At 38.3% G+C, this 27634-nt stretch overlaps 1 protein-coding gene across 8 annotated transcripts; it reads left to right on the top strand.

The window, feature by feature from the left end:
• The first annotated feature begins 554 nt into the window (after positions 1–554).
• tapbpl (TAP binding protein like) lies at positions 555–27347 on the top strand. 8 transcript variants are annotated; one of them, XM_062063809.1, is made up of 11 exons: positions 555–850; positions 3411–3473; positions 15855–15935; positions 16082–16144; positions 19532–19738; positions 19809–20078; positions 20159–20359; positions 20443–20610; positions 23135–23238; positions 23314–23539; positions 23672–27347. In XM_062063809.1, the coding sequence occupies exons 1-11, from the start codon at positions 835–837 to the stop codon at positions 23737–23739; spliced, it is 1467 nt and encodes a 488-aa protein (XP_061919793.1). In that variant the 5' UTR covers positions 555–834; the 3' UTR covers positions 23740–27347. The 8 variants fall into 8 exon arrangements, with proteins under 8 accessions (XP_061919793.1, XP_061919791.1, XP_061919792.1 ...); XM_062063807.1 differs by having other exon boundaries at positions 3408–3473; XM_062063808.1 differs by having other exon boundaries at positions 556–850; positions 3408–3473; positions 16085–16144.
• Positions 27348–27634: the final 287 nt, after the last annotated feature.

Raw genomic sequence — 27634 nt, 5'->3', positions numbered from 1 at the left:
AGGACACGTTGGGAAGACTATGTCTCCCAGCTGGCCTGGGAACACTGCGGGATCCCCCGGGAGGAGCTGGACGAAGTGGCTGGGGAGAGGAAAGTCTGGGCTTCCCTGCTTAGGCTGCTGCCCCCGCGACCCGACCTCGGATAAGCGGAAGAAGATGGATGGATATTGTTAATGTATTATATATATATATATAAGTACATTCATATATTACTCACTGTTTTAAGAGGTTGTCTGTACATGCAGAACTGTTGACAGCGTTTGATAGATGTCAAGTGTACCTAATCAAGTGTCCACTGAGTGTAATCACAGCAGGAAAGCTAATACGTTGACAGTAATTGTAGACTATATATTTTTTTATAAACCAAAGTAAAAACGAATTTTTACAGTTCGTTCCACACGTGAGATGTCAACAAATACAATCAATGTTAACATCAAAGTCAATTTGTCATGTGCAATCTCTGATGGGACAGTGTCAGTCCCCACTATTCGCCTGCAGGGGGCAGTAACACACCAACCATCCTTAAACTGTCCTGTGTGGAGAAGAAGTCTGGTTGCATGGATGCGGAAATGGCCTTAAAACCCCAGAACGGGCATTCCATCGAACTGCAGTCATGTTCCACGCCACTCATGTTCCACACCACTCGTCCTCCTGCGGCTCGGAGAAGCTCCGGTGGTACGCGTCAGTCCCGTTGTGGTGGTTCGAAGAGTCTGTTTGAAGAGTAGCAGGAAGGTCCATGTTGTCTTGTGGCCTGCAGCTGACTGCACAATCATCTGAAGAACATTTTCCAAAAATGCTGAATCATTACCAAAAATCAGACATACAGTGATTTTGTGATGTTATTCACCTGGGGTAAGTATGGTTAATCGGACGCCCCCTGTCAGGTCGCTCTTTTGGCAGGGCTCATGGGGCGCTGGGTTTGGTAGTGGAGGCTCCAGCAGGCCGTCAGTGATGATCGAGGCCTTCTTCACCTCATGTATTTGGATGCTTGACCTGGCTGGAAATATGCACGATTAAAAAAAAATCACACAGTGGTCACAAAAGTGTTATAAAAGTCAGGGGAGGAATTAATAGTTTTTTAAATTTATTTATTTAATGTAATTTAATAATAAATCATATGAATGAATAAGGTTTCAACTATGCTAAAAGCATACCATGAATTGATTTACGTAGACCCCGACTTAAACAAGTTGAAAAACTTATTCGGGTGTTACCATTTAGTGGTCAATTGTACGGAATATGTACTGTACTGTGCAATCTACTAATAAAAGTTTCAAGCAATCACTAGTATCGGTACCGAAAGACACGCTCGGTCCACGCATGCGCGATGAAAACCTCACTTCCTGGACTTGTTTTTTTCTTTTTTAAACGACGGGAGAATTGCGACGTCATGTTCTGTGGTATTCGAATGTTTAATGAATGTTTTGTATGAAAAATAACTTACCTGGGAACAAGAATATAAACGAGGGAGTATTATCGCCACATATTCAACAACTTTCACTCGTCTGTCATTGCAATTAATGACGCACGGGGGCGCTACTGACTCCCATCGTTAAAGGTTTGTTTGATATACGTCGAATTCATTTTTTTAAATATATATATTTTTTAAGGCACGTACTGTAACTTAAATCTATATCTGCAGCCTGACGAAAACTAGACTTTTAAATAAAATAATGTATTTGGTGTAAATAAAGTAGTAAAAAAAAAGGATATATTTCCTGTTCAGGTTTGTTTAAAAATAAATACAGTATTTTTAAGCAACGTTTTTTTTGTTTTGTATGTGATCTTTTATATGATATTGTTATTCAAATAAAGATGACAAAGAACAAATTAGCTAAGTTTCCCACAGATCAAATGGCTCTAAGTGACTAAGTTCTACCTTTGCACACAAACGCAAATGAACAAAGTACACAATGTACTGTGTCTGTGATTTCCACACCTCTCGATCATCTACGTGATAAATGTCAGTCAACAAAGAGTGGCAAACGTGGGGGAGTCGTTATTACTCATCAAGTCGTCAAGTTCAATACGTGCAGGATGTGGTGGGTTTGTTTTCACTCGTCAGTTTCAGTAAAGCCCAATTCTGTTGCTGGAATCAATGTAATGTGCATATTCAGTCAGAATGCTTTCCAAAAAATAACATGTAGTGTACAACTCAAAACAAACATTACAACTTCTCTGGGGTTTCCCGCATACCTAAATGAATGAGAAAGAATCAGGCTTGCATTTTAAATTCTGTGTGTACCTTACTCTCTTTATCGAGAATATACCGTACAACCGCCACGGAAGAAGCAGTGGGAGGACGATTGGAAGTAGCACACGTCAAAGTTAAAGTTAAAGTACCACTGATAGTCACACATGCACTAGGTGTGGTGAAATTACCCTCTGCATTGGACCCATCCCCTTGTTCCACCCCCTGGGAGGTGAGGGGAACAGTGAGCAGCAGCAGTGGCCGCGCTCCGGAATCATTTTGGTGATTTAACCCCCAATTCCAACCCTTGATGCTGTCAAGTAGATAATTTCAAAAGTAGGGAGAACTAAAATCTATTTGCCGCCTGTGTGATACTATATGCCAGACCTGGGCAAAATACGGCCCGCGGCCCGTTAAGATTTTCAATCCGGCCCGCCAGACGTTTTACATAATTTTTTTAGACCTCTTAACATCAAAACTGTAGACGCCATTATGATGTGCAGCGCTGTTTTTGAATTACCGTCAGCCTTGAACTATAGAAAGTATTTAAATGGTCGAAATCCGCGCTTTTGGGTGTTAAACGAGTTGTTGCGGTAATCTACGTCACAGCAGCTCAGACCAGGAACAAATCAGAGTGGGCCGGGTTTGTTTTCAGAGCAGCCAGTCCCAAACGCAGGTGTCAGGAACAGATGCGGAAGCACATTTTTACATGATAATATATCTTATTGTAGGTGTTTATTACACTTTACATTGATATTTTGCTGCTTTTTTTACATTTTTGTTGTGTTTTTTCTTGATTGTAAAAGATACACAACTGTCGAGGAGCTGTCTGAGAATTAAAAGCGGAGCGATGTTCATATGTTTTTAATATTCAGTGTTTTATTGTTCATAGTTAATATTGTAAATCAAACGTTCTTTATTTAAATGTACATTTTGGTGCCCCATTCAGTAAAAAAAATTAAAATTCCATTCGGTTTTTTTTAGGAGCTCTGTCATAACGTTTTTAGAAATTGTGACTTTTGGTATTAGTGTTGCTGAAAAAAAGGTACCCAAACACAGATACAGGTTTTTACAGCTAAATGCGTATGTATAATTTATACACACATACACATTGGCCCCCCCAGACACATTTTTTCTCTCAAAGTGGCCCCCGAGTCAAAATATTTGCCCAGCTCTGCTGTATGTTATACTTACCCATTTTGTGTGATTTGTGTTTAGCAGTCCAGCACATCAGCCCTAAAGCCACCAGTATGGTCAGCACAAAGCCCAACCACAAGCCTGCAGGTAATACCCACGAGCAACCTGTACAAGACACAGCAACAACATTCAAAAGTACCCAAAGCATTGAAGTTAAGTTTTCTTCTCTCCGACGGTGCCATTACAATATAGTATTTAATACAATAATAACAAAGAATATACAGTATAAAGAGGATTTCAGAAAGTATAACCATGTATGTACAATATGTACACAATGTAAATATGTATTTTTATTATGACTGATAAAGTAAAGCGCCCAATGTGAATGCAACTAATATGTACACAATCAAATATGACATTGACTTCCGAATTGTTCAAATTTAAAATAGTTGAAATTGAAAATAGGAGTAATCAGTTCCAGTGTCAAACTACGGTTATCATAAAAGCTTTCTTACATGTTCAGGTAACATTTAAAAATTCTTAACTGTCATAGGGATTAACTACTGCTAATATATAAAACATAACAAAACTTTCTGCTTTAAATTTCTAAACAAAGGATGATGACCCATGGTCACATTGGACACAAAATTCATAACGGGGAGCGTTGTGAGTGACATCGTCTCACATATTTGTCGCAAACATGTTGGTCTAAGTGTTTCTACTAGGTTTGTCCCAATACCAATATTTTGATACAGGTACCAAAATGTATTTTGATACTTTTCTAAATAAAGGGGGCCACAAAAATGGCATTATTGGCTTTATTTTAACAAAAAATCTTACAGTAAATTAAACATATGTTTCTTATTGCAATTTTGTCCTTAGATAAAGTAGTGAACATATGAGACAACTTGTCTTTTATCAGTAAGTAAGCAAACAAAGGCTCCTAATTTAGCTGCTGACATATGCAGTAACATATTGTGTCATTTTCCATTCTATTCATTTGTCAAAATTAGGGGTAGAAAATGAGTTATTAATCTACTTGTTCATTTACTGTTAATATCTGTTTATTTTCTCTTTTAACATGTTCTATCTACACTTCTGTTCAAATGTAATAATCACTTATTCTTCTGTTGTTTGGATGCTTTACATTAGTTTTGGATGATACCACAAATTGGAGTATCGATCCGGTAACCATGTTACAGGATCATACAATGGTCATAATTTAAGTCCTCATGTGTCCAAGGACATATTTCCTGAGTTTATAAACATAATATACTTTTTTTTTAAACGAAAAAATATTTTGTGATGCTAAAAATATTGTTGTTATCATAGTATTATTGACTAGATACGCTCCTGTACTTGGTATCATTACAGTGGATGTCAGGTGTAGATCCACCCATGGTGTTTGTTTACATTGTGACGCCGGTGAGTTACGGTGTGTAGTGAAGCATGTTTAGCTATTCCTTGTCCTGCAGGGATGATACTTGTAAGAAACATACTTTATTTGTCGCCATGGAGGCGAGGATTAGTGATTTAGAAGTAGCTAAAACACTGCAGACTGCGGAATGGATGTTAGCCGCTAGCTAGCTAGCTAGCCATGTTTTAAAGCACCTCTTACTGAGGGTGTTTCAGTGCTATAGCTTCACCTTTATCCTTAGTCTTTAATGCGTCCATTCTCCCTTTTATGTCCACACACTATGTCTGCTTGTAAGTACGCTGCCGAACATGCTCCAATGCTTGTAAAACCAGCAATGTCACGATGTGACGACGACGCGCCGTCATGCCCGTTAAAAAAATTTGGGGGGTGTGGACCGGTACTTTTTAGAGGTGGTATAGTACCTAATATGATTCTTTAGTATTGCGGTACTATACTAATACCAGTATACAGTACAACCCTAGTTTCTACTGTATCTTGCTACAAATTAACCAATATATGTCGGTTTCATATCGATTACATTGCATTCAGTTTCATATAATGCTACATTTTCATGGGGGCTGGCAAAAAATATGTACTTCCATGAAACATTTGAGTTTTTATTTCTATTCACATTTTGAAGAATAGAGATTTTATAACAGACTGATACCTTATATGCTGTGATAAAGAAAGAAAAAAACAAGGAATATATTTTTTTTAGGATTAAAAAAACCTCACATAATATAGTTTAAGCAGTTATAAAGAAAATTAAAGATGTCAATAAAACCAAAAATGTTTAGGTAATATTAGGATATAATGAGATAAGTACAAGTAGAATAGAACAAAGATGAATCTATGAATAGCGTATTGTATGGTTAAAAAAAAAAAAAAAAAGGCATTACAATTTTGTAAAAATATTGTGTAAGAAAAAAATTTATTTGTGGGCTCAATCCCACGCTTTCACAAATGTATGTGGAAATTAGTGTGGTAGTTTTTGCGCGAACTTGCTCAGTAACTTCCAAAGAAAATGATAGCGTCCTTGGCTGAGGTACATTAGTATACTTCCTTTCTGACAAAAGCCTTTCAGGCATACAGTACATGTTCCTACAAGACTTCCCCTCATGACAGCAAGAAAAAAACAGCGGCTCGTCCAAAAGGAAATGTTTATAATTAATAGCCTCTAACCTTCATGCAAAGATTTAAACATGACATTCAGACTGGGGAAAGCGGGGTAAATGATGTCAATGTCTAATTTGCATGATTTGCCATGACGCTTAACTCAGTGTTTGTGTGTGGATGGTGTATTCTGTTATAGTACTTTATCGATGAACACATGCGTTATAATGCGCTACCAAGTCAGCTGCGGTGTGTGGTAATGAGGTGTGGTAGTTAGTTATGATGCTATCTACTGTATTGGGACAACAACATTGTGTGTTTGTGAGCGAAGGAAAACACGCTGAATCTAAAAAAGAAAAGAAAAAAACATATTTCTGTGGCGGTCCAAATTTAGACTTAAGACTCAGACAAACTTTTTTGATTCCCAAGGGAAATTGTTTGACACGGGAGCTCAATTACAACAGGAAATGATAACTAAACATTCTCAACGGCACTAAAAAAGAGGAAGAAATAACGAATAAAATATAATAGACAATACCAATAATACAAAGCGATAGTATATAACAGTTATTCTCAAACTGTGGTCCGCGGGCTTTATCTAGTGGTCGGTCAAATACTCACTTGATTAAAGTACAGTGTTTTATTTTCCTTTATTCAAACAGTGTTACTGTTCAGACTGTGTGTAAATGCTACAGTGGCCAAAATATCAAATCTACTTTTTAAATAACACCTCTGCCTAGTTTTTAGTGAACACTTAGGTTTACTACACTACTGTATTATAATGTTCGTCATTATGGTGGTAGTTTTTTCTGAGGTGGTTCCTGGATGAAAAAAGTTTGAGACCCACTGGTATTTAACAACAACAACAGCAGTAGAATGGGACAACTAAAAACATACAATAAATTATAAGTAAATACAACTAAAATATACAATAGAGTACATATAACAATAAATGGGAAACATTGTCATTAAATGTCCTTCCAGTTGACCCACCACATGTCAAGTTGCCACAGATGGCATCAGTGGTTGATGTTCCTGGAGTTGCTAACACTCGACCCAAATCCTGACATCTGTCAACAAAACACAACTCCAATACATCCACTTTTTCCAGACAATAAAACAACAACAATTCAAAATAGTGCATGAAAGGGGTTGGACCTGGTGTGATTTTGACAGGCTGACTGGAAATCGGACACGTTGCTGAACGTGCCCTTGTCACACAGCACACAGATCGTATCGTTGGCCCCTGTGGCTGCAACAAAGAACAGTTGCCCACTCTCATTTCCGGATTTGTGTCTTTTCCGCTTCTCCATGCAACGTTTAGGGAAAATCAGGAAGCTTACTTGGAACTTTGACCCCTGTACCAGGTGGGCAGGAGGTGGCGGGCATGCAGTGCTCGCAGGGCTCGCCGTAGCAGAAGAAACCCGTCACACACTCGCACACTGTGTCCTTGTGAGCCATGCACTCCTTTACTGTCCTCTGGTTGTTGCCTATATTACACACATATACACACTTTTTAATCCTCCCAAGTTTTTTTTCTGATTACAAGCACATGTGAATTGTTGCTTCTCTCTTTTTTTCCCCCATGTTTATATTCTTTCCAGATCTGTTCCACAAACACTATGATATTCACACAATATATAGCAGGGGTGTCAAACTCCTTTTAGCTCAGGGGCAGAATGGAGGAAAATATGTGCGCACGCGGGCCGGACTATTAAAATCATAGCATTAGAACAAAAAACTGAAGACAACTTCTGATTGTTTTCTTTGTCTTACTGTGGCCAAAAATAGAACAAACACATTCTGAAAATACTACAATAAAAAATATAGAGAAAAAAAAGTTTAGATCCATGAAGGAAAGAAGAAAGTGAATGAATGTTTATAACTGAATACATTTACATATGCATAAAAATGTGTTTTCTTTTGTATTAATTTTTTAAATGAATCAAGTAATGTTTATGTATTTCAAAACACAATATAGAATGTGAGATATAACAGGATAATGCATACATTTATCATTTGTTTTCAAAATGGTTACAAAAAATTGGGACCCCAAAAATGTACTGTGGGACCTCATTTTTATGACTTGTTGGGGTCACTGGGACCCCATTTTGAAAATTCCTAGCGCCAACACTGATGGAGTATTGGTGCGTGCAAAACAGCAGCAGGCGGCTGTGGCCTGCGGGCCGGTTCTAATACTAATCAAATATCATCCCGCAGGCCTTGACTTTGACACCACTGATATATAGCAACGTTTGTTAGAGAAGTACCAACTTAACAATTCTTTCTGCCCCCATAACCATTAATGTTGTTACTATTCGAACTGGGTTTTATTAGTGGATATTATACTAATGGTATTAATATTTTGACTGATGCCTGTTTTTTTCTCCACTTTTGCCTTTTCCTACGAAATCCTGGCGAGGAATCTAACCCATGCCTTTAGTCATGAAAGGCATGTTATCTATTACATTACTAGAGATCTTTTGTAATACAGCAGTACCTCAATTTACAAGCTCATTTGGTTCAGTGGTGTAGCTCTTTCATAATTGAGAGCTTTTTCATATTTTCATGGATGCTGTTTAGATATTATTTTAACATTTTTGGCTGTCATTCTGCTTCACTATGCTGCAGTATCAGTGATGCGCTCGAATTACTTTGCCTAGTTGGCGACATGCTCAGTCGTGTTTTTGATTATTTCTTTTTTTAATTTCGTGAATATCCATTTTTTCTTCTCAGCACTGTCCGTCACACTCACTTTCTTCCTTCCCATTATTAGAAAACAAAGTTACGGCAATCTTTTATCTATAAGCTAACACTAGCGATTAAGACCGGATGTTTTGGTTGCATCATCTGTAGCATTTGCTAAGTCAACTAATGGCAGGGATGTTTGTAACTCAAAGTTTTGCTTGTAACTTTAAAGCATAATAATTAGCCGAGAGACAGCTCTTATTTCAAAACACTCTTAAATTTGGACACTCTTAAGTTGAGGTACCACCGTACAATAACACCAGTGAAACAAACCCTTATAACAAACACAATATTTCAGGAAGCTAAACAAGCTAGGAATAAATCCTCCGTTCCAGGGTCAAACTTGGACCATCATGAAGATGATGGTCCCATGATTTAAAGAGAAATCATGCCTCTTCAATGCAGCCACTACTTGCTTGTCTTGATGATATCAAGGCTTGGATGGCCCTAAATTTCTTACATTTCAATGAAAAGAAGACAGAAGTACCGTATTTTTCGGACTATAAGTCGCTCCGGAGGATAAGGCGCACCTGCCGAAAATGCATAATAAAGAAGAAAAAAAACATATATAAGTCGCACTGGAGTATAAGTCGCATTTTTTGGGGAAATTTATTTCATAAAACCCAACACCTAGAATAGACATTTGAAAGGCAATTTAAAATAAATAAAGAATAGTGAACAACAGGCTGAATAAGTATACGTTATATGAGGCATAAATAACCAACTGAGAACGTGCCTGGTATGTTAACGTAACATATTATGGTAAGAGTCATTCAAATAACTATAACATATAGAACATGCTATACGTTTACCAAACAATCTGTCACTCCTAATCGCTAAATCCCATGAAATCTTATACGTCTAGTCTCTTACGTGAATGAGCTAAATAATATTATTTTATATTTTACGGTAATGTGTTAATAATTTCACACATAAGTCGCTCCTGAGTATAAGTCGCACCCCCGGCCAAACTATGAAAAAAACTGCGACTTATAGTCCGAAAAATACGGTAATAGTGTTTGGACCTAGAGGTACCTGTGGGCTCCCCCCTGTTGACTTTGGCCCCTTGGCTTTGCACGTTAAGCCCATGGTCACCAACCTGGGCTTTCGTATTGACTGTGATTTTAAATTGGGACCGTCAGATTGGCACAGTGGTGAAAGACAGCTTTTTTTTAATTTACATCAGCTGGCCAAGGTTAGAAACCTTCTTTCTAGGCAACAGTCTGAGACAGTAATCCACGCCTTTATCACATCTCGGCTGGATTACTGTAACTCTTTGTATTTTGGAATTAGTCACTCCTCCCTCTCACGTCTGCAGCTGGTCCAAAATGCAGCTGCCCGGCTTTTAACTAACACAAGAAAAAGAAAACACATTACTCCTGTTTTAGCCTCCCTCCACTGGCTGCCTGTGTCTTTTAGAGTCCATTTTAAAATTATTTTACTCGTTTTTAAATCCTTACGTGGTCTTGCTCCACCTCTAAGCCCCCACCCGGGGGTACCCAAATCAAAGCGCAAGCTTCGAGGGGACAGAGCCTTCTCCGTTGCGGGTCCCAAACTCTGGAACCATCTCCCTCTTCATGTGAGACAGGCCCCTTCTTTGGCTACTTTTTAAGACTCTTCTTAAAAAACATTTTTATTCACTGGCTTTTGAGACTTTAAACTGTTTTTAACCTTTTAACTGCTTTTTATCTAACAAATTGTTCTTAGGATAATTTGTATTTGCTTTTTCAATGTGTATTTTACTTCTGTTTTAAATGCTATTTTTTAGTCTGTGCTTTGCCTCTATTTCTTTGTGGTGTACAGCCCTTTGTTCTTCAACTATGGTTGTTTTTAAAGGGCTTTATAAATAAAGTTGGTATGGTATGAAAACAGGCAATATTTGAACAAACATTTGACCATTCATGCTATTCAAGTGTACAAAGAAGTACATGTATATCATGATATTCTATATTTGTACTACAAGCGTAAAAACAAGTTAACCCCTATTAAATGTAAAAACAAAATGTGGCAACGTGATCTGTGACTGCTTTGATGGGTCGTGACCTATTTCAGACCTCTGCGCCCGTGTAAAAACTAAATAGTTGAGTGACTTACTGGCACTGCACTGCGTGCACATACGACAGGCCCTTAGGTGGTTTCTTGTGGCTGTGTAGGATCCATGTTCACAGCAGCCACACTCAGTCTTCTTGGTGTGGTCGCAGTCGGCTCGCACGTAGTTTCCTGGTGAGTGAACGCCAACGTTCAGGACACCGAAGTTCAAACCCCCCAGGGTAAAAATGTTGTATGGCACCTCAAAACTGACCTGCGGGGCATCTGTCGCAGCATCTTCCACTTTTACTCACGTACTCCTCAGGGGCGCACTTCCTCTCAGCCATCGCCACGAAGAGATCCACCAGTATTGAGCTCAAGACTTGTCGTCAAAAGCACACTTTTCCCTCCTCTATGCCGTGTGACTGCTCGCGTTCATACAAGTTCCCCCACCTTACCTTTCTTATCCCACGCAGTGGAAACCCCCACAGACCCTCATTGTGCTATTTTCCAGCACCACCTCTCCCGTCTCATTCTTCTTTTTTTTTGGCCCTCCTCCATTATTTCCTGCCTCGTTTCACCTCCCCCACGCGGTCTCTATTGACATGGTGCAACATGCAAAATGTTTGTTAACTTTGGGTGATGAAGGCATGCATGATTACACCTTTTCCTCTCTCGCTATCATCCTCTATTGTGTCCACCTGACCCTTTGTCCCCCACTATGGACTTGGCAAGGTGGTCCTTCCTGTCATCCATCTTACCAATATCATAAATAGGATGATGGGTATGCTTTTTTGCAATACTCTGGGGGGATCTTAAGCAGAGAGAAAGTGAATTGTGAGAAAAGGAAGGAAATTCTGAATGGTTCACCTTAGAGACTGACCAATATTGATACCGATTATTAGTAGTCAAGAAGACAGTTAACCGATATTTGGAGCCGATAGATTTGCGGTAAAAGTTATTTAAACATGAATAGGATACGTCAGCTGGACAAGGCTTTCAGTTGTTTGTTTTTTTTTTACATTATTTTTGAGGAACAGTCGGACCAGTAGCAACATAATGTTTAATGTGGCGCTAACGTTGAGGTTATTTTAGCACCAAACAACATCAGGGGATTTCACAACGTCATTTATTGCGTGTGTCTAATGCATTTCAAAATATGGGAACTATGGGCAATAGTATGGGATTTCTCTACATCACAATAACTCACCATCTAATCAATTGTATACAATTTTATAACAGTTTAGGGCGGGGGTCAGCAACTCGCGGCTCTCGAAAAAAAAAAAAAAATATATATATATATATATATATATATATATATATATATATATATATATATATATATATATATATATATATATATATACAGTGTATATATATATATATTTTTTTTTTTTGTATGTTTTTTGTTTGAGGACAAACATGACACAAACCTTCCTAATTGTTAGAAAGCCCACTGTTTAATATGTTTGTGTGTATGCTTCACTGTTGAGAGTATTTGGTGAACATAATTTTGACCTACTAATTTTGGCGGTTTTTGAACTCACCATATTGTGGACTGCGATGCAACAGTTTGTTTAAATGTAAAATCTTCCACTCCTTCTTCGTCTCATTTTGTCCACCAAAAGTTTCATGCTGTGTGTGAATGCACAAAGGTGCGCTTTGTTGATGTTATTGACTTGTTGGAGTGCTAATCAGGCATATTTGGTCAGTGCATGACTGCAAGCTAATCAATGCTAACATGCTATTTGGGCTAGCTGTATTGCATCATTATGCCTCATTTGTAGGTATATTTGAGATCATTTAATATCCTTTACTTTTATCCTCTTTGTATATAATTTAGTTTTGCATGTCTCATGACACATTATCTGTATGTAATATTGGCTGCATTTCAGATAGTTGTTGGTGTGCCATGTTGTTCCAGACCACAGAAAGCATTACTTAGCTTGCCAAAGATTGTAATAAATCTATTAAAAGCAGACAGCCTGCCATTTCCTTTAACTTGGACACACATCTATACATTTGGCCATTAAAAGCCAGTCATTTCCAGGAGTTATCTCACCTTCTGAGTAGCCTCTGATTTACTAATGGTTTCTAATGTCGTAAAAATGTGTAGAATAAATAATACATTTCAACATTTCTGTCAACGAAGATTTCCTTCAGCCTGCGACACATAGTCATTTTGATAGTAGGCTATTATAGCTAATATAGACACTGACGTCATGTGTTGCCTTCATCATAAGACTTATGTACAGGCTTTTCATTTTTTTGAGGCTCCAGACAGATTCTACCATGAATTGATTAACGTGGACCCCGACTTAAACAAGTTGAAAAACTTATTGGGGTGTTACCATTTAGTGGTCAATTGTACGGAATATGTACTGTACTGTGCAATCTACTAATAAAAGTTTCAATCAATCAATTAGTTTTTTGTATTTTTGGTCCAATATGGCTCTTTCAATGTTTTGGGTTGCCTACCCCTGGTTTAGGAATTTAAAGCCTCATTTAAGAACTTTTAGTTTTGGTTGATTTTGGTGGCGCCAGTGGACCAAAGCGGTAGTGTTTTGCCAGAAGGCCGCATTTCCAATGAGGACTAGCGCATATTGCGTTAAAACTGACATGATGTTCCCTGTAATATTGGCACAGATTACAAATATGACATCTTTAATGGCTATGCTAATGTTAAATAGCAGAACCTATCAAGAAATGATTTTGGATTGCGCCACAAACATGACGCAAATACCAAGAATGTATCGGGCGGATACAGGTCCGGCGGGAGAGTTTTTTCAAAGAAAGTAGCGTGAAACTGCGAGTTATCAAGCCGGTGGCTATTTATTGCTACCACGCAACTTTCTGATAGCTAACATTAGCATTATCATTTTGATTTGAGCATCGAAAGTCACTTACTAGTTTATCAGGAACAGAGCCAAGGCAGCATCTAAAACCCCTTCTCATCGTTGAGCATAGCCAACAAGTGAAAGTGGGCCAATGTTGATCCTTGACTGTCCTTTTATCCGGGTAGCCGCCCTTTTTCTTCTTTTGTCTCCTCAGACAAAACTTTTTGTTTCTTTGTTTGTTTTGCAACTTTTGCCATGATTAGCAGTAATAGCACGTAGGCGTTCTTCTTCCTCTTCTTTTTGTTTTCTGGCAGCACGTCGGCGTTCGCATCGACTTCCGTCTTTTCAATGAATGGGGAACGGGGGAGTGATGTATGCCGTCAGCACATTTGTTGTATTTTGTGTGGCAGGGTTCCTGCCACCCTCCTCAAAAAAGTGCCAGTAAAAGCGATACAGATCCCTTCAGGCCATGACCGCGGTGTCCTTCAACTAGTTGTAATTTGACGTATCCCAGAAGTTATGAAAATATTTTATGAAAGTTGAAAATGTACTTTAATACAAACCCCGTTTCCATATGAGTTGGGAAATTGTGTTGGATGTAAATATAAACGGAATACAATGATTTGCAAATCCTTTTCAACCCATATTCAATTGAATGCACTACAAAGACAAGATATTTGATGTTCAAACTCATCAACTTTATTTTTTTTTTGCAAATAGTCATTAACTTAGAATTTCATGGCTGCAACACGTGCCAAAGTAGTTGGGAAAGGGCATGTTCACCACTGTGTTACATGGCCTTTCTTTTTAACAACACTCAGTAAACGTTTGGGAACTGAGGAGACACCTTTTTGAAGCTTCTCAGGTGGAATTCTTTCCCATTCTTGCTTGATGTACAGCTTAAGTTGTTCAACAGTCCAGGGGTCTCCGTTGTGGTATTTTAGGCTTCATAATGCGCCACACATTTTCAATGGGAGACAGGTCTGGACTACAGGCAGGCCAGTCTAGTACCCGCACTCTTTTACTATGAAGCCACGTTGATGTAACACGTGGCTTGGCATTGTCTTGCTGAAATAAGCAGGGGCGTCCATGGTAACGTTGCTTGGATGGCAACATATGTTGCTCCAAAACCTGTATGTACCTTTCAGCATTAATGGCGCCTTCACAGATGTGTAAGTTACCCATGTCTTGGGCACTAATACACCCCCATACCATCACAGATGCTGGCTTTTCAACTTTGCGCCTATAACAATCCGGATGGTTCTTTTCCTCTTTGGTCCGGAGGACACAACGTCCACAGTTTCCAAAAAACAATTTGAAATGTGGACTCGTCAGACCACAGAACACTTTTCCACTTTGTATCAGTCCATCTTAGATGAGCTCAGGCCCAGCGAAGCCGACGGCGTTTCTGGGTGTTGTTGATAAACGGTTTTCGCCTTGCATAGGAGAGTTTTAACTTGCACTTGCAGATGTAGTGACCAACTGTAGTTACTGACAGTGGGTTTCTGAAGTGTTCCTGAGCCCATGTGGTGATATCCTTTACACACTGATGTCGCTTGTTGATGCAGTACAGCCTGAGGGATCGAAGGTCACAGGCTTAGCTGCTTACGTGCAGTGATTTCTCCAGATTCTCTGAACCCTTTGATGATATTACGGACCGTAGATGGTGAAATCCCTAAATTCCTTGCAATAGCTGGTTGAGAAATGTTTTTCTTAAACTGTTCAACAATTTGCTCATGCATTTGTTGACAAAGTGGTGACCCTCGCCCCATCCTTGTTTGTGAATGACTGAGCATTTCATGGAATCTACTTTTATACCCAATCATGGCACCCACCTATTCCCAATTTGCCTGTTCACCTGTGGGATGTTCCAAATAAGTGTTTGATGAGCATACCTCAACTTTTTCAGTATTTATTGCCACCTTTCCCAACTTCTTTGTCACGTGTCGCTGGCATCAAATTCTAAAGTTAATGATTATTTGCACACAAAAAAAAAGTTTATCAGTTTGAACATCAAATATGTTGTCTTTGTAGCATATTCAACTGAATATGGGTTGAAAATTATTTGCAAATCATTGCATTCCGTTTATATTTACATCTAACACAATTTCCCAACTCATATGGAAACGGGGTTTGTAATAACATGAGAAAAGTAATACTCAACGTATACGTATTTTCTCATTACCAAAACACAAAAATGTATATCTTGACAAAAGTCAAATAAAAGTAAGTTAAAAATTATTAATTAATAAATAAAATACATACTTTTCTCACTTTTCTTAAAAATCCTCCACTCCGAAGCTCCAACCTAAAAGTGCCTTGTACTTGTCTCCAAAACAACCTCTGAGGCAGGAGGCTGTTCACTTTCGTTTTCACCCCGAACAGTGCTTGCTTTGCGCATGCGTCATCCGTCGAGCTGCACAGACAAGGCAACGTTTTTAAAGTGTCTCTTCTTGTCACAAGAAGGTTAGTAATTACTAATGAACTGTAATAATGTGACATTGTGAGCGTGTGTAATAGTTTGGGTGTATTTCTGTCTTGACATGATGTAGTGTGTTGTTAAAGTCAAAAATGAAAGTAGATTTGAACGTGATCTGTTTCATTTTACCAAGAAGAGACTTCCGGGATGGTGACAGGAGTCATTTTGTTTGGACTCTTCACAACCTGCGTGTGTGGTAAGCACTTGTGTTTGATTAAAAAAAATTTTTATATGTAATAAACTTGTACTTCGGGGTGCGAGTTATTTTGTTCAGTGCATGGACGTAATTTGGATTTCCGAGGCGGGGCTTGAGCTTAGGGGGCGTGGCTCGAAGGAACGTATTTTAACTGATTCAATGCATGATTCTTTTTTCGCTTTTTTATTTGTGCGAAACAATGATATTTAATAATTAATACTATTTGACTTAAACCTAAATGTATTTAAATACATGTTTTGGATTTTATGAATACATGATAAGCAAATAATTGATATATTTTTACCTCTCTTTGTTTATAATGTATATTTTCTGCTGGATATACTCTCTATTTTATGCTGCCTTTTTTTTTTGCTGCAGCTGTTACATTTACTGTAATATTGTACATGGTAATTGGGATTTGTTATATTGTATATATTATATAAAAATATAATATAGTATAATATATGAGTATATATTATATACTGTATATATAATATGTAAACATTACATATATGTAATATTTTATATTGCTACTATGGCACATTTTTAGTCTACTTAATACCTGCATCATCCTTTCCATCCTTACCCTTTCCATTAATTGAAACTGAGAATGTGTGGAAAAAATTCCCTTGTGGATCAATAAAGTTTGTCTAAGTCTAACTAAGTTTAAGTGTAAATAATTGGTATATTTTTAGTGCAAAATAAGACAATAAAAAAAAATACAATTAAGGGCACTTAATTTCTTTTAATCCGTCGATGGGGATAGATTTTTCTGCGCTACACTTCCAACAGTCTAAGAGTCTTAACAGACCACCAAAGTCTGACGTGACATAACACTGCCATTATGAATGTATCCACGACAGGTGTGTCTTGTAAGGCGATATATGTTTGTTATTACATTTCATATGAAGCAACGTGTCAATTATTGATAGACATGTTGTTTTTCAAGTTATTTTTGCTTCTCAACGGTGTCGAACGTGTCAAGGGTGGCGCATAGAGTTAAAAGAAAAAAAACCTCAAGATGACCAGTCCACCCCTGTAACCTGCTCTCTTCCTGGTCCGATGTAATGTACTGTAAACTACACCCATAATATAACAAAACCGTGTTTGAAAAAGTCTATGATCTCACTCACCAATTTAACAGTATCTGTTTTTAAATCAATTTATCAAAAATCTCTCTCCCCTGTGAATGATTGTGACTCGCTCTTGCATGAATCTCCCATCTGGCCACTGATTGGTCAGGTGCTGCATGCTGTCAATCATTGTCACTCTGGCAAAAAGGCAGCACCAGAAAGCTAATCAATAAACTTGTGGCCGGACTAAAAGGGCAGCTGGTACTATTGTCTTCATTCAATAGCGTTACATTATTTTTGGTCATTAAAAAGCAAAGGGTCGGCAACCCAAAATGTTGAAAGAGCTATATTGGATTAAAAGTGGGAAAAAAAAAAATCTGTCTGGAGCCGTAAAAAAATCTAAGTCTTACATAAGTGTTACAATGAAGGCAACACATGATGTGTCTACATTAGCTGTAATAGCCTACTATCAAAATGATTATGTGTCGCAGGCTGACGCAAATCTTCGTTGACAGAAATGTTGAAATGTAATATTTATTCCACACATTATTACAACATTGGAAAACATTAGTAAAATGGAGGCTTCTCAGAGGGTGAGATAACTCCTGGAAATGACTGGCTTAGAATGGCCAAATGTATAGATGTGTGGGTCCAATTCAAAGGAAACGGCAGGCTGTCTTCTTCTAATGGATTTATTACAATCTTTGCAAGCTGGGTAACGTTTGCTGTGGTCTGGAACAACATGGCACACAAACAACGGAATCGGAAATGCAGCCAGTACTACATACAGATAATGTGGTATGAGACATATACATTAAAAACACAGACGACATAAGTAAAGGAAATTAAATGAGCTCAAATATACCTACAAACGAGGCGTGATGATGCATTATGTACACACAGCTAGCCTTAATAGCATGTTATCATCGATTAGCTTGAAGTCATGCACTGACCAAATATGCCCGATTAGCACTCCACACAAATAAATAACATCAACAAAGCTCACCTTTGCACACATTTACGCACAGCATAAAACGTTTGGTGGACAAAATTAGACAAAGAAGGAGTGGCATAAAACACGTATTTCTGTGGCAGCATCGGAGAAAGTTTTACATGTAAACAAACTATGGTGAGTTCAAGGACCGGCAAAATTAGTAGGACAAAACCACGCTTGCCAAACACTCTCACCAGTGAAGCATGTTTAATACATAAAGTGGGATTTCTAACAATTAGGAAGGTCATGTTTGTCCTCCTACAGAAATCATATGAAAACAAAAAATATATTTGTCCCTCATCTTTTTCCATTTTCATCAATTTTTTTAAAAAGCTCCAGAGAGCCACTAGGCTGGCGCTAAAGAGCCACAGGTTGCCGACCCCCGGCCTAACCTTATCTCTAGCTATAAGCTAATGCCAGCGGAAAAAAACTGTGTGCTTTAGTTGGATCTTGCGGGGTTCACTGTGGCATTTGCTACGCCAACTAGCAGTGTGGAGACTGGTAACCTGCACTTTAGTAGGTGTAAGTATTCATTAAAAACAAGGCAGAGGTTTTATCTAACAAGTATATAGTTGCACCGGCCGAAAATGCATAATAAAGAAGGAAAAAAACATATATAAGTCGCACTGGAGTATAAGTCGCATTTTTTGGGGAAATGTATTTGATAAAAGCCAACACCAAGAATAGACATTTGAAAGGAAATTTAAAATAAATAAAGAATAGTGAACAACAGGCTGAATAAGTGTACGTTATATGACTCATAAATAACCAACTGAGAACGTGCCTGGTATGTTAACGTAACATATTATGGTAAGAGTCATTCAAATAACTATAACATATAGAACATGCTATACGTTTACCAAACAATCTGCTAAAAGCTAAATCCGATTAAATCTTATACGTCTAGTCTCTTACGTGAATGAGCTAAATAATATTATTTGATATTTTACGGTAATGTGTTAATAATTTCCACACATAAGTCGCTCCTGAGTATAAGTCGCACCCCCGGCCAAAACTGCTACTTATAGTCCGAAAAATACGGTAATATTTTTGGCCACTGTGACATTACAGAAAGTTTGAACAGTTACAAAGTGTTAGAATTTGGGAAAACAAAACACTGTACTTTACAATCAAGTACCACTTGATGGAATCTCTGTAGCACAGTTTGAGAATCACGGACCTACAGCATAACAATAAGCCAGGAGACAGCTAGTATCCCAAGGACTGTGTTGTGGTGGTAGTTTTGCATTCTGCAAATCCCTCTCAGAATAATAACCTTGCTTCTTGTCTTCCATTTTCTATTCAAACTGTGATGCGCAGCGTCCGGGGTTGCTGACGTGGTCCTGTCCTGCGAGTTCATTGAGGACTCAGTCAGAGGGCAAGGGGATTCTGGCTTCGCCAGATCGCCGGCTACCCTCATCTTGCGAGACGTCTCCGTTGCGTCCAATGATGAGTCACTGGCAGCGCTCACACCATTTGTTCCACCGTTCGAGCCGGATCCATCCAACCTTCTGTTCGAGTCCAAAGGTTATTTCTCTCTTCCCCACCAGAAAATAAATGTCTCCTCTTTTGACGTTTCCCCCTCTGTCCATGGCAGCGCCAGCCTGGGAAATTCCCAACGCAGAGTTGTTGCTCCACGCCGACTGCAACGAGCAGGAGGTGATGTGCGAAATAACCGCTTATAACCCCCGCGGTTTAAAGGCAGAGTTAGGAACGAGCTATTTCATGGTGTCCATCGATGTGAAAGGTGTGGACTTCAGCGCTATGTTGATCCTCCACACCTTGCCTGTGGTAGCGGACCAGATGACTGTAATGCAAACCGCACTGGGCCTGCCTATGACCCATGCTGGAACGCTGCTAACTGAGTGTGAGACACAGTTATTACCCAAACACAACTGTTAAGTGTTAAAGCTGCTCTAAGACATCTTTGTCCCTCTACCTCCCCAGTGTCCTTTCTGGTGTTTTCCACTGCTAAGGCTCCATCTGGCCCTCTGAAAGCCGATTGCCTCCTCAGCTGTGGTTTCAGGTATTTAGAGGCATCGCCTGACCAGGAAGTGCACATTGAATGGCGACAGCAGTATCGGGGAAAAGGCCAGAAAATCTACACGATGAAAACAAAGCTCAACGATTCAGAAGGGAGCACGGAGGGTAAGTGAGCGTTGCGTTAAGCTCAGCATTTGTCTCAGAATGTAGACACCATGTTGAGGCTTGTGCTGTCTTCCTGTTCTCAGTGCATAATGACAGGGGGGAATCGAGCATGGATGCTGCCCGGGTTGTTGGTCAAGGAGACACGTCTTTGACCTTGAACAATTTAAAGGTGACGGATGTGGGCGCCTTCATCTGCTCTGTGTTTTTAGGTCCTTTCCACGCCCAGCAAGTGGTCAATCTCGAGATATTTGGTAAGTTTCACATGCATTGGACCTTGTTACTCTATGTTGTGCACGTGTGTGAATGGACAAACATATGGTTACAGTATTCGTGTATGTGACGAGGCAGGCAAATGTTTACATTGGGTGACTGGACAGACAGATGTTTATAGATTGTTTGTATGTGAATGAACATAGGTTGTAAGTATGTGAATGTGTGAATAGACAAACATGGACAAACCGGTGTTGTGGTTGTCTGTATGTGAATGGACAGATACAGTAGGTTTTATACCAGGGGGTCCGCGGGAAGTCCCAAGTTTAAAAAATCATATATATATATATATATATATATATATATATATATATATATATATATATATATATATATATATATATATATATATATATATATATAATTAGGAAGAAAAAAAAAAATATATAAATATATATATATTTTTTCTAAATTATTTTTTTTTAAAAATCTGTCCTTTCTAATCTACCGCTTGTTACTCTCGGTGTCTCCTAGCCACTCAGGCAAATCATATTGTCTAAAAATGCATTTTCCCATCGATAACATGACATCATCGCGCTCGGAATATATATATATATATATATATATATATATATATATATATATATATATATATATATATATATTTTTATATTTATGTACAGCCCGGCCCCCGGCCAAATTTTTTTAACCCAATGCGGCCCCCTGAGTCATAAAGTTTGGGGACCCCTGTTTTATACTGTATGTGAGTGGACATACAGATCTTGACATTTTGTGTGCGTGTGTGTGTGTAAAATGAAATACATATATTTTCATTGTTTATGTATGGAAGTGGATCAACAGGTTTTTACCATACGTGTGTAAATATATGCAAACATATCTTTACATTATCTGTATGTGTGAATGGACCGACAGATGTTGTCATTGTATGTGATTGGACTAGGGTTGTACGGTATACCGGTACTAAAAATGTACCGCGGTACTAATGAATTAGAAACGGTACTATTCTGCCTCTGAAAAGTACTGGCACTGTTTTGGTTTTTTTAACGGCCATTACGGTGCGTCACGTCGTGACATTGCTGCAGCAGAGGTGCATGTTGGGCAATGCACCCGTACGGAGTACTTACAAGCAGACACAGTGTAAAGACATGAGAGGCAGAATGGACGCATTTTTGCGTCCATTTAAAAACTAACGGTAAAGGTGATACTATAAACACTGAAGCACCGCTCTTCAAGAGGGGCTTTAAAACATTGCTAGCTCGAGGCGAACATCCATCCGCAGTCAGCAGTGTTTTAGCTACTTCTAAATCACTAATCCTCGACAAATAAAGTAAGTTTCTTCCAAGTATCATCCCTGCAAGACGATGCATGCTTCACTACACACTGTGGGAGGAACAATAGCTAACCACTGACAACAAGCTGGCGCTCCAAATGTAAACCAATGGGTGGCTCTACACAGACATGGACTGTAACGATACCAAGTACAAGAGCTGTATCTAGTCGATACCACAATGATTACATCGATATTTTTTGTATCACAAAATATGTTGTCACTTTTTTATTGTTTATGAAGTCTGGAAATAAGTCCCTGGATACAGTACAATTTTAATTATAACCAATGTATATTACTTGGTATTGGAACGATATCAAAATGTGTAGTATCACCTAAAAGTAATGTAAAGTATCCAAACAACCAAGGAATGAGTGCTTATTAAATTTGAACAGAAGTGTAGATAGAACATGTTCAAACAGAACGTAAGCAGATATTAACAGTAAATGAAAAAGTAGATTAATAATCCATTTTCTACCGCTTGTCCCTTATAATTTTGACAAAACAGTAGAATGGGAAATGACACAATATGTTACTGCGTATGTCTGCAGCTAAATTAGGGGCCTTTGTTTGCTTACTTACTACTAAAAGAGGAGTTGCCTGGAATATTCACTATGTTATTTTATGACAAAATTCTTCTTTAATTGCAATAAGAAACACATGTTTGATGTAATATAAGATTGTCTGTTAAAACAAAGCCAATAATTGTTTTTTTGTGGTCCCCTTTATTTTGAAAAGTACTGAAAAGTATCGAAATACATTTTGGTAACGGTGACGGTACCAACATATTGCTATCAGGACAACCCTAGATTGGATAGACCGATATATGAGTTTATGAACTTTCCTTATGTGTGTGTATAGACAGACTCATGTTTGCATGTTGTGTGTGTGAATAAACAGACATTGGCATCGTGTGTGTCTGCAAATTGACACATGTTTAAAGGCCGTGTGTGTGTATGTGAATGGATAGAAACTTGGTTACATTATGTGTGCAAGTGAATATGGACAAAAGAAAATACTGCGTGAATGGACATACAGATGTTTACATTTTGTGTGAAAACGGATAACAATTGGTATTATGTGCTCGTTGAAAAACATGTATCGTTGTGTGTTTTAATGTGATGTTTACACTGTTGGTGTAGTACAGATGTGTGTGTGTGTAAATGGACAGACCAATGTTTATGAAACGCTTTACTCTATCCCGCCCTTTTTTGTAGAACCTCCCGTTGTTTCACTCTCAGAGACGAAGCTGGTTTTAAAGGGGGACGCCGCCCAGACTATAAAGTGCCATTGCAGTAACTACTTCCCTCTGGATGCTCAGGTCCGTCAGCACACTTTAAAAAAGAACGCACCTGGCCGACATGCAGCACTTCACGTGTTGGCATTTACCTCGCAGGTGGAGTGGTTGTCACGCTCGCCGACAGACAAGGAGCCCACCCTCTTCCCCAACCAGGGCTCGCTGTCCAGCCACCGGAAGCACGGCAACGGCACGTACACCCTCTCGTCCCGCCTCAGCGTGCCCGCCAGCGTCGCCCACGGAACAGAAATCATCTGCAAGGTGTCACACCAAGCTCTGGATGCTCCTCTCATTGTTAGTCTACTCGTAGAACACCAAGAACCAGGTACTACTGACCTATTTCATCTTTGAATGTCCACATCAATTGACATAACAAATATCAGACATGACAATATTTTTAAATATAAAACTAGCAACAGGTGTCGTTTAATGGCCGTACTGTTTTGTCATTCTACAGCTGACTACTGGTGGGTGCTGTGCTTCCTGTTTGTCACTGTGCTCTTCTTCTACCAGCTCCTCAAATAGGTAGATCACAGGTCACTGTTTGACTTCATTACTATTTACTTTAATTCAACTCAGACTCTGGTTGATTTTGCACTATTGTTTGGGTTTAAATAAGTCACTGAATTATTTTGTTGTATTAATTATGTTGTGTTTATAGCAATGGTTTAGTTTATTTTGAACATGCTTAAAGGGGCTGTTTGCAACTTTATTAAAGTTTAAAAAAATTTAAAACGAAAAAAAAAAGACAACACCATTGGCTAGCTTATGTTGCCATTAGTGCAGGGGTCTTCAACATTTTCCAGGCCAATGACTCCTAAACTGAAGTAAAGATGGAACGAGCACCCTTACACAGAGTGGTGTATAAAGAGAGTTTGGCCAACTCGGTTTCAGGCGATCTCCTCAATGATTGGTCGAAAGGTTACTGCTATTAACTTTGAGCTGATGCTATGCGTTTGCTGCGCTTCCTGGTTACTTTTCCCACATGTATAAACAGCAAGGGGCTGCTCCACCCACGAGAATTGTGGCAAGCTTTTACATCGCTTTCCCAACAACTCGGAAAGAAGACAAGTGAAGGTAGGCCATAAACACTGGAGAGCGTCTTGAGCAGAGGTGGGTAGAGTAGCCAGAAATTGTACTCAAGTAAGAGTACTGTTACTTTAGTTTAGTTTATTAAGGATCCCCATTAGTCTACACCGCAGTGGAGACTATTCTTCCTGGGGTCCAGACAAAAAATATCACACAATCACAAAACAAAATATTAAAATGCAGTACAACATGATCAAATAATAAAATGTTGTAATACAAAAATAGCAACAACAAAGAACCAAAAAAAGTAATAATAACTTCGAGTTTATATAATAATGTTCATACCAAAGATAAGAAGAGCAATATAAAAATATATATATATATTTTTGCAAAAATAAAACAAAGAACCAATGGTCTAAAATATACACATTAGTGTACCAAAGACAAACAATAAGTGACGAAAAAGTACCATCCATCCATTTTCTACTGCTTGTCCCACAATCAATAAGATAGTCAATAGTCAATAAAAACAGTCATGACATTAGGTACAATCTAGAATAATCTCTTTGCACGCTTTAGAGATTTATTACTCAAGTAAAAGTAAGGAGTAGTCACCCAAATATTTACTTGAGTAAAAGTAAAAAGTATGTTGTGAAAAAACTACTCAAGTACTGAGTAACTGATGAGTAACCTGTTCGTTTAATAATGACGGCAACAAATAATGCACAAAAACATAAAAATAGCAATGAGCAAATTCAGAGCCAGGAATATCTCTTAAGCAACTAAAACAATAATATATATTAAATAATAATACATTCACATAAAAAAAATTAAGGCAAATTGAGCCACAATAACTTAACAGCACCATAGGCTCAGTAGGCAGATATTACAAAGGAAAATAACAAGTTAGCCTTTACGCAAACCATAATCTGATAGGTGTGGGCTGCACCTGGGAACACACTGATTGGTGTTTCTATGCATGCGTGTGTGTGTGTGTGTGTCTATGAGGCTGCAGTGCGTTAATAAATGTCCCCATACAATGTACATTTGACAGTGATTCATAGCAGGGAAGCTAACATCAGCCTACGGTGACAGCCAAAATATCTACTAACATTACTTACCGCGATGTGCTTCCTCAAATTTGACGTTGAGTTCATGTAAGCTTAAGCTTGTTGTTGTTTGCCGCTGAAACTTTATGTGCAGTTAACCATGTGACCTAGTCTAGTCTATAAAATCCGCTACACCTCCCTGATACCGAAGTACATGTCAAACTACTTCCTTAACGTAAATGACCGCCATAACCACAACACCAGGGGGTGCTCCACTAACCACGTTAAACCCAGATTCCGAACTAACAAAGGTCTTAACTCATTCTCTTTCTATGCCACATCAATGTGGAATGCGCTCCCAACAGGTATAAAAGAAAGGGCATCTCTATCCTCCTTCAAAACCGCAATAAAAGTTCACCTCCAGGCAGCTACAACCCTAAACTAACACCCTCCCCGGATTGCTAATAATCAAATGTAAACAATCAAATGCAGATACTTTTTCTTTTTCTTATGCCTTCTGATCTCTCTCTCTCTCTCTCTCTCTCTCTCTCTCTCTCTCTCTCTCTCTCTCTCTCTCTGTCCACTACTTGATGTCCATACCCCCCCCCCCCCCCTGATTGTAAATAATGTAAATAATTCAATGTGATTATCTTGTGTGATGACTGTATTATGATGATAGTATATATGATAGTATATATCTGTATCATGAATCAATTTAAGTGGACCCCGACTTAAACAAGTTGAAAAACTTATTCGGGTGTTACCATTTAGTGGTCAATTGTACGGAATATGTACTTCACTGTGCAACCTACTAATAAAAGTCTCAATCAATCAATCAAACCGCCTGGCTCTGTTTGATTGGTGAAACAGAGTCAAACGTCACCAGTGACTGCATTTGATTGGTGAAACGAAGGCATGCGATAGATCCCACTTGAAGGTCTGTCTGACAAACCAAAACAAACAAAGCGTGCATTAACAGATCGATAAAAATCAGTAGCGAGTAGCGAGCTGAATGTAGATAAATGGAGCGGAGTAAAAGTAGCGTTTCTTATCTATAAATATACTCAAGTAAAAGTATGTTGCATTAAAACTACTCTTAGAAGTACAATTTATCCCAAAAGTTACTCAAGTAGATGTAACGGAGTAAATGTAGCACGTTACTACCCACCTCTGGTCTTGTGCGAGGTAAACACAGGAGCGAACACACACAGGCTAATACAAATAATAAACAGAAGAAATGAACACATTAAAAACATAGTTTGACAAAAACAGACCATCTTTGAATCTCAGTAAAAGTTAAATAATGCAATTCGGTAGCAGCAGGAGAGAAAGCCAAACACAAATACAAACAGACGGACATTGAAAGAGGGTGTAATAATTGATGAGAAAATGGACTGGAAATCTCATTAAAAAATACACAACATAAAGTGTAGACAAATATGTCAATAATGCAGGGGTCACCAACCTTTTTGAAACCAAGAGCTACTTCTTGGGTACTGATTAATGCGAAGGGCTACCAGTTTGATACACACTTAAATAAATTGCCAGAAATAGCCAATTTGCTCAATTTACCTTTAACTCTATGTTATTATTAATAATTAATGATATTTATCTTTGTGGAAACACTGATCATCTTAATGATTTCTCACAATAAATATATATAGAAACAGATAAATATCAATATGCAACCCTTTATTTTTATATTTTCTCTAAGTGCACATTTTTCAAATTGAACATTTTCAAATGATCACTTCTAAGACAGTCTTGTGAAATCACAATATCCCATTTTAACTAGCTAGCCACTAACATTTTTTAACAAATCATGAATTACTTTGCACCATGTTTGTACAAATAATAACTCATGTAAAATACAAAAGTCAACTCTCAAATTTGTAAATAATTCATGTCACACTTTGAACTGGACACCAAATCTGTTATCTGTTTCTTTGTCAGTTAGTGAAGACCAAGTCTTTAAAATATTTTCTTGGATTTTCAAATTCTATTTGAGTTTTGTCTCTCTTAGAAGTAAAAATGTCGAGCAAAGCGAGACCAGATTGCTAGTAAATAAATAAAATTTAAAAAATAGAGGCAGCTATTTGAGCTATTTTTAGAACAGGCCAGCGGGCTACTCATCTGGTCCTTACGGGCTACCTGGTGCCCGCGGGCACCGCGTTGGTGACCCCTGCAATAATGAATAAAACAAAATATGTTTGGGACCAAAATCACTCTATTGCTCGCCAGTTATTGTGCAGAAATATAGGGCAATAATTACAAAAGTACTTATTCACTTAGCACAGGCCTGGGCAATTATTTTTCCTCGGGGGCCAAATTTAGAGAAACAA

This window comes from Entelurus aequoreus, linkage group LG11 (assembly GCF_033978785.1).
Source record: "Entelurus aequoreus isolate RoL-2023_Sb linkage group LG11, RoL_Eaeq_v1.1, whole genome shotgun sequence".
Classification (NCBI taxonomy): Eukaryota; Metazoa; Chordata; class Actinopteri; order Syngnathiformes; family Syngnathidae; genus Entelurus; species Entelurus aequoreus.
Note: the sequence above shows the minus strand (reverse complement) of the source record. Positions and strands in the feature narration are given on the sequence as shown.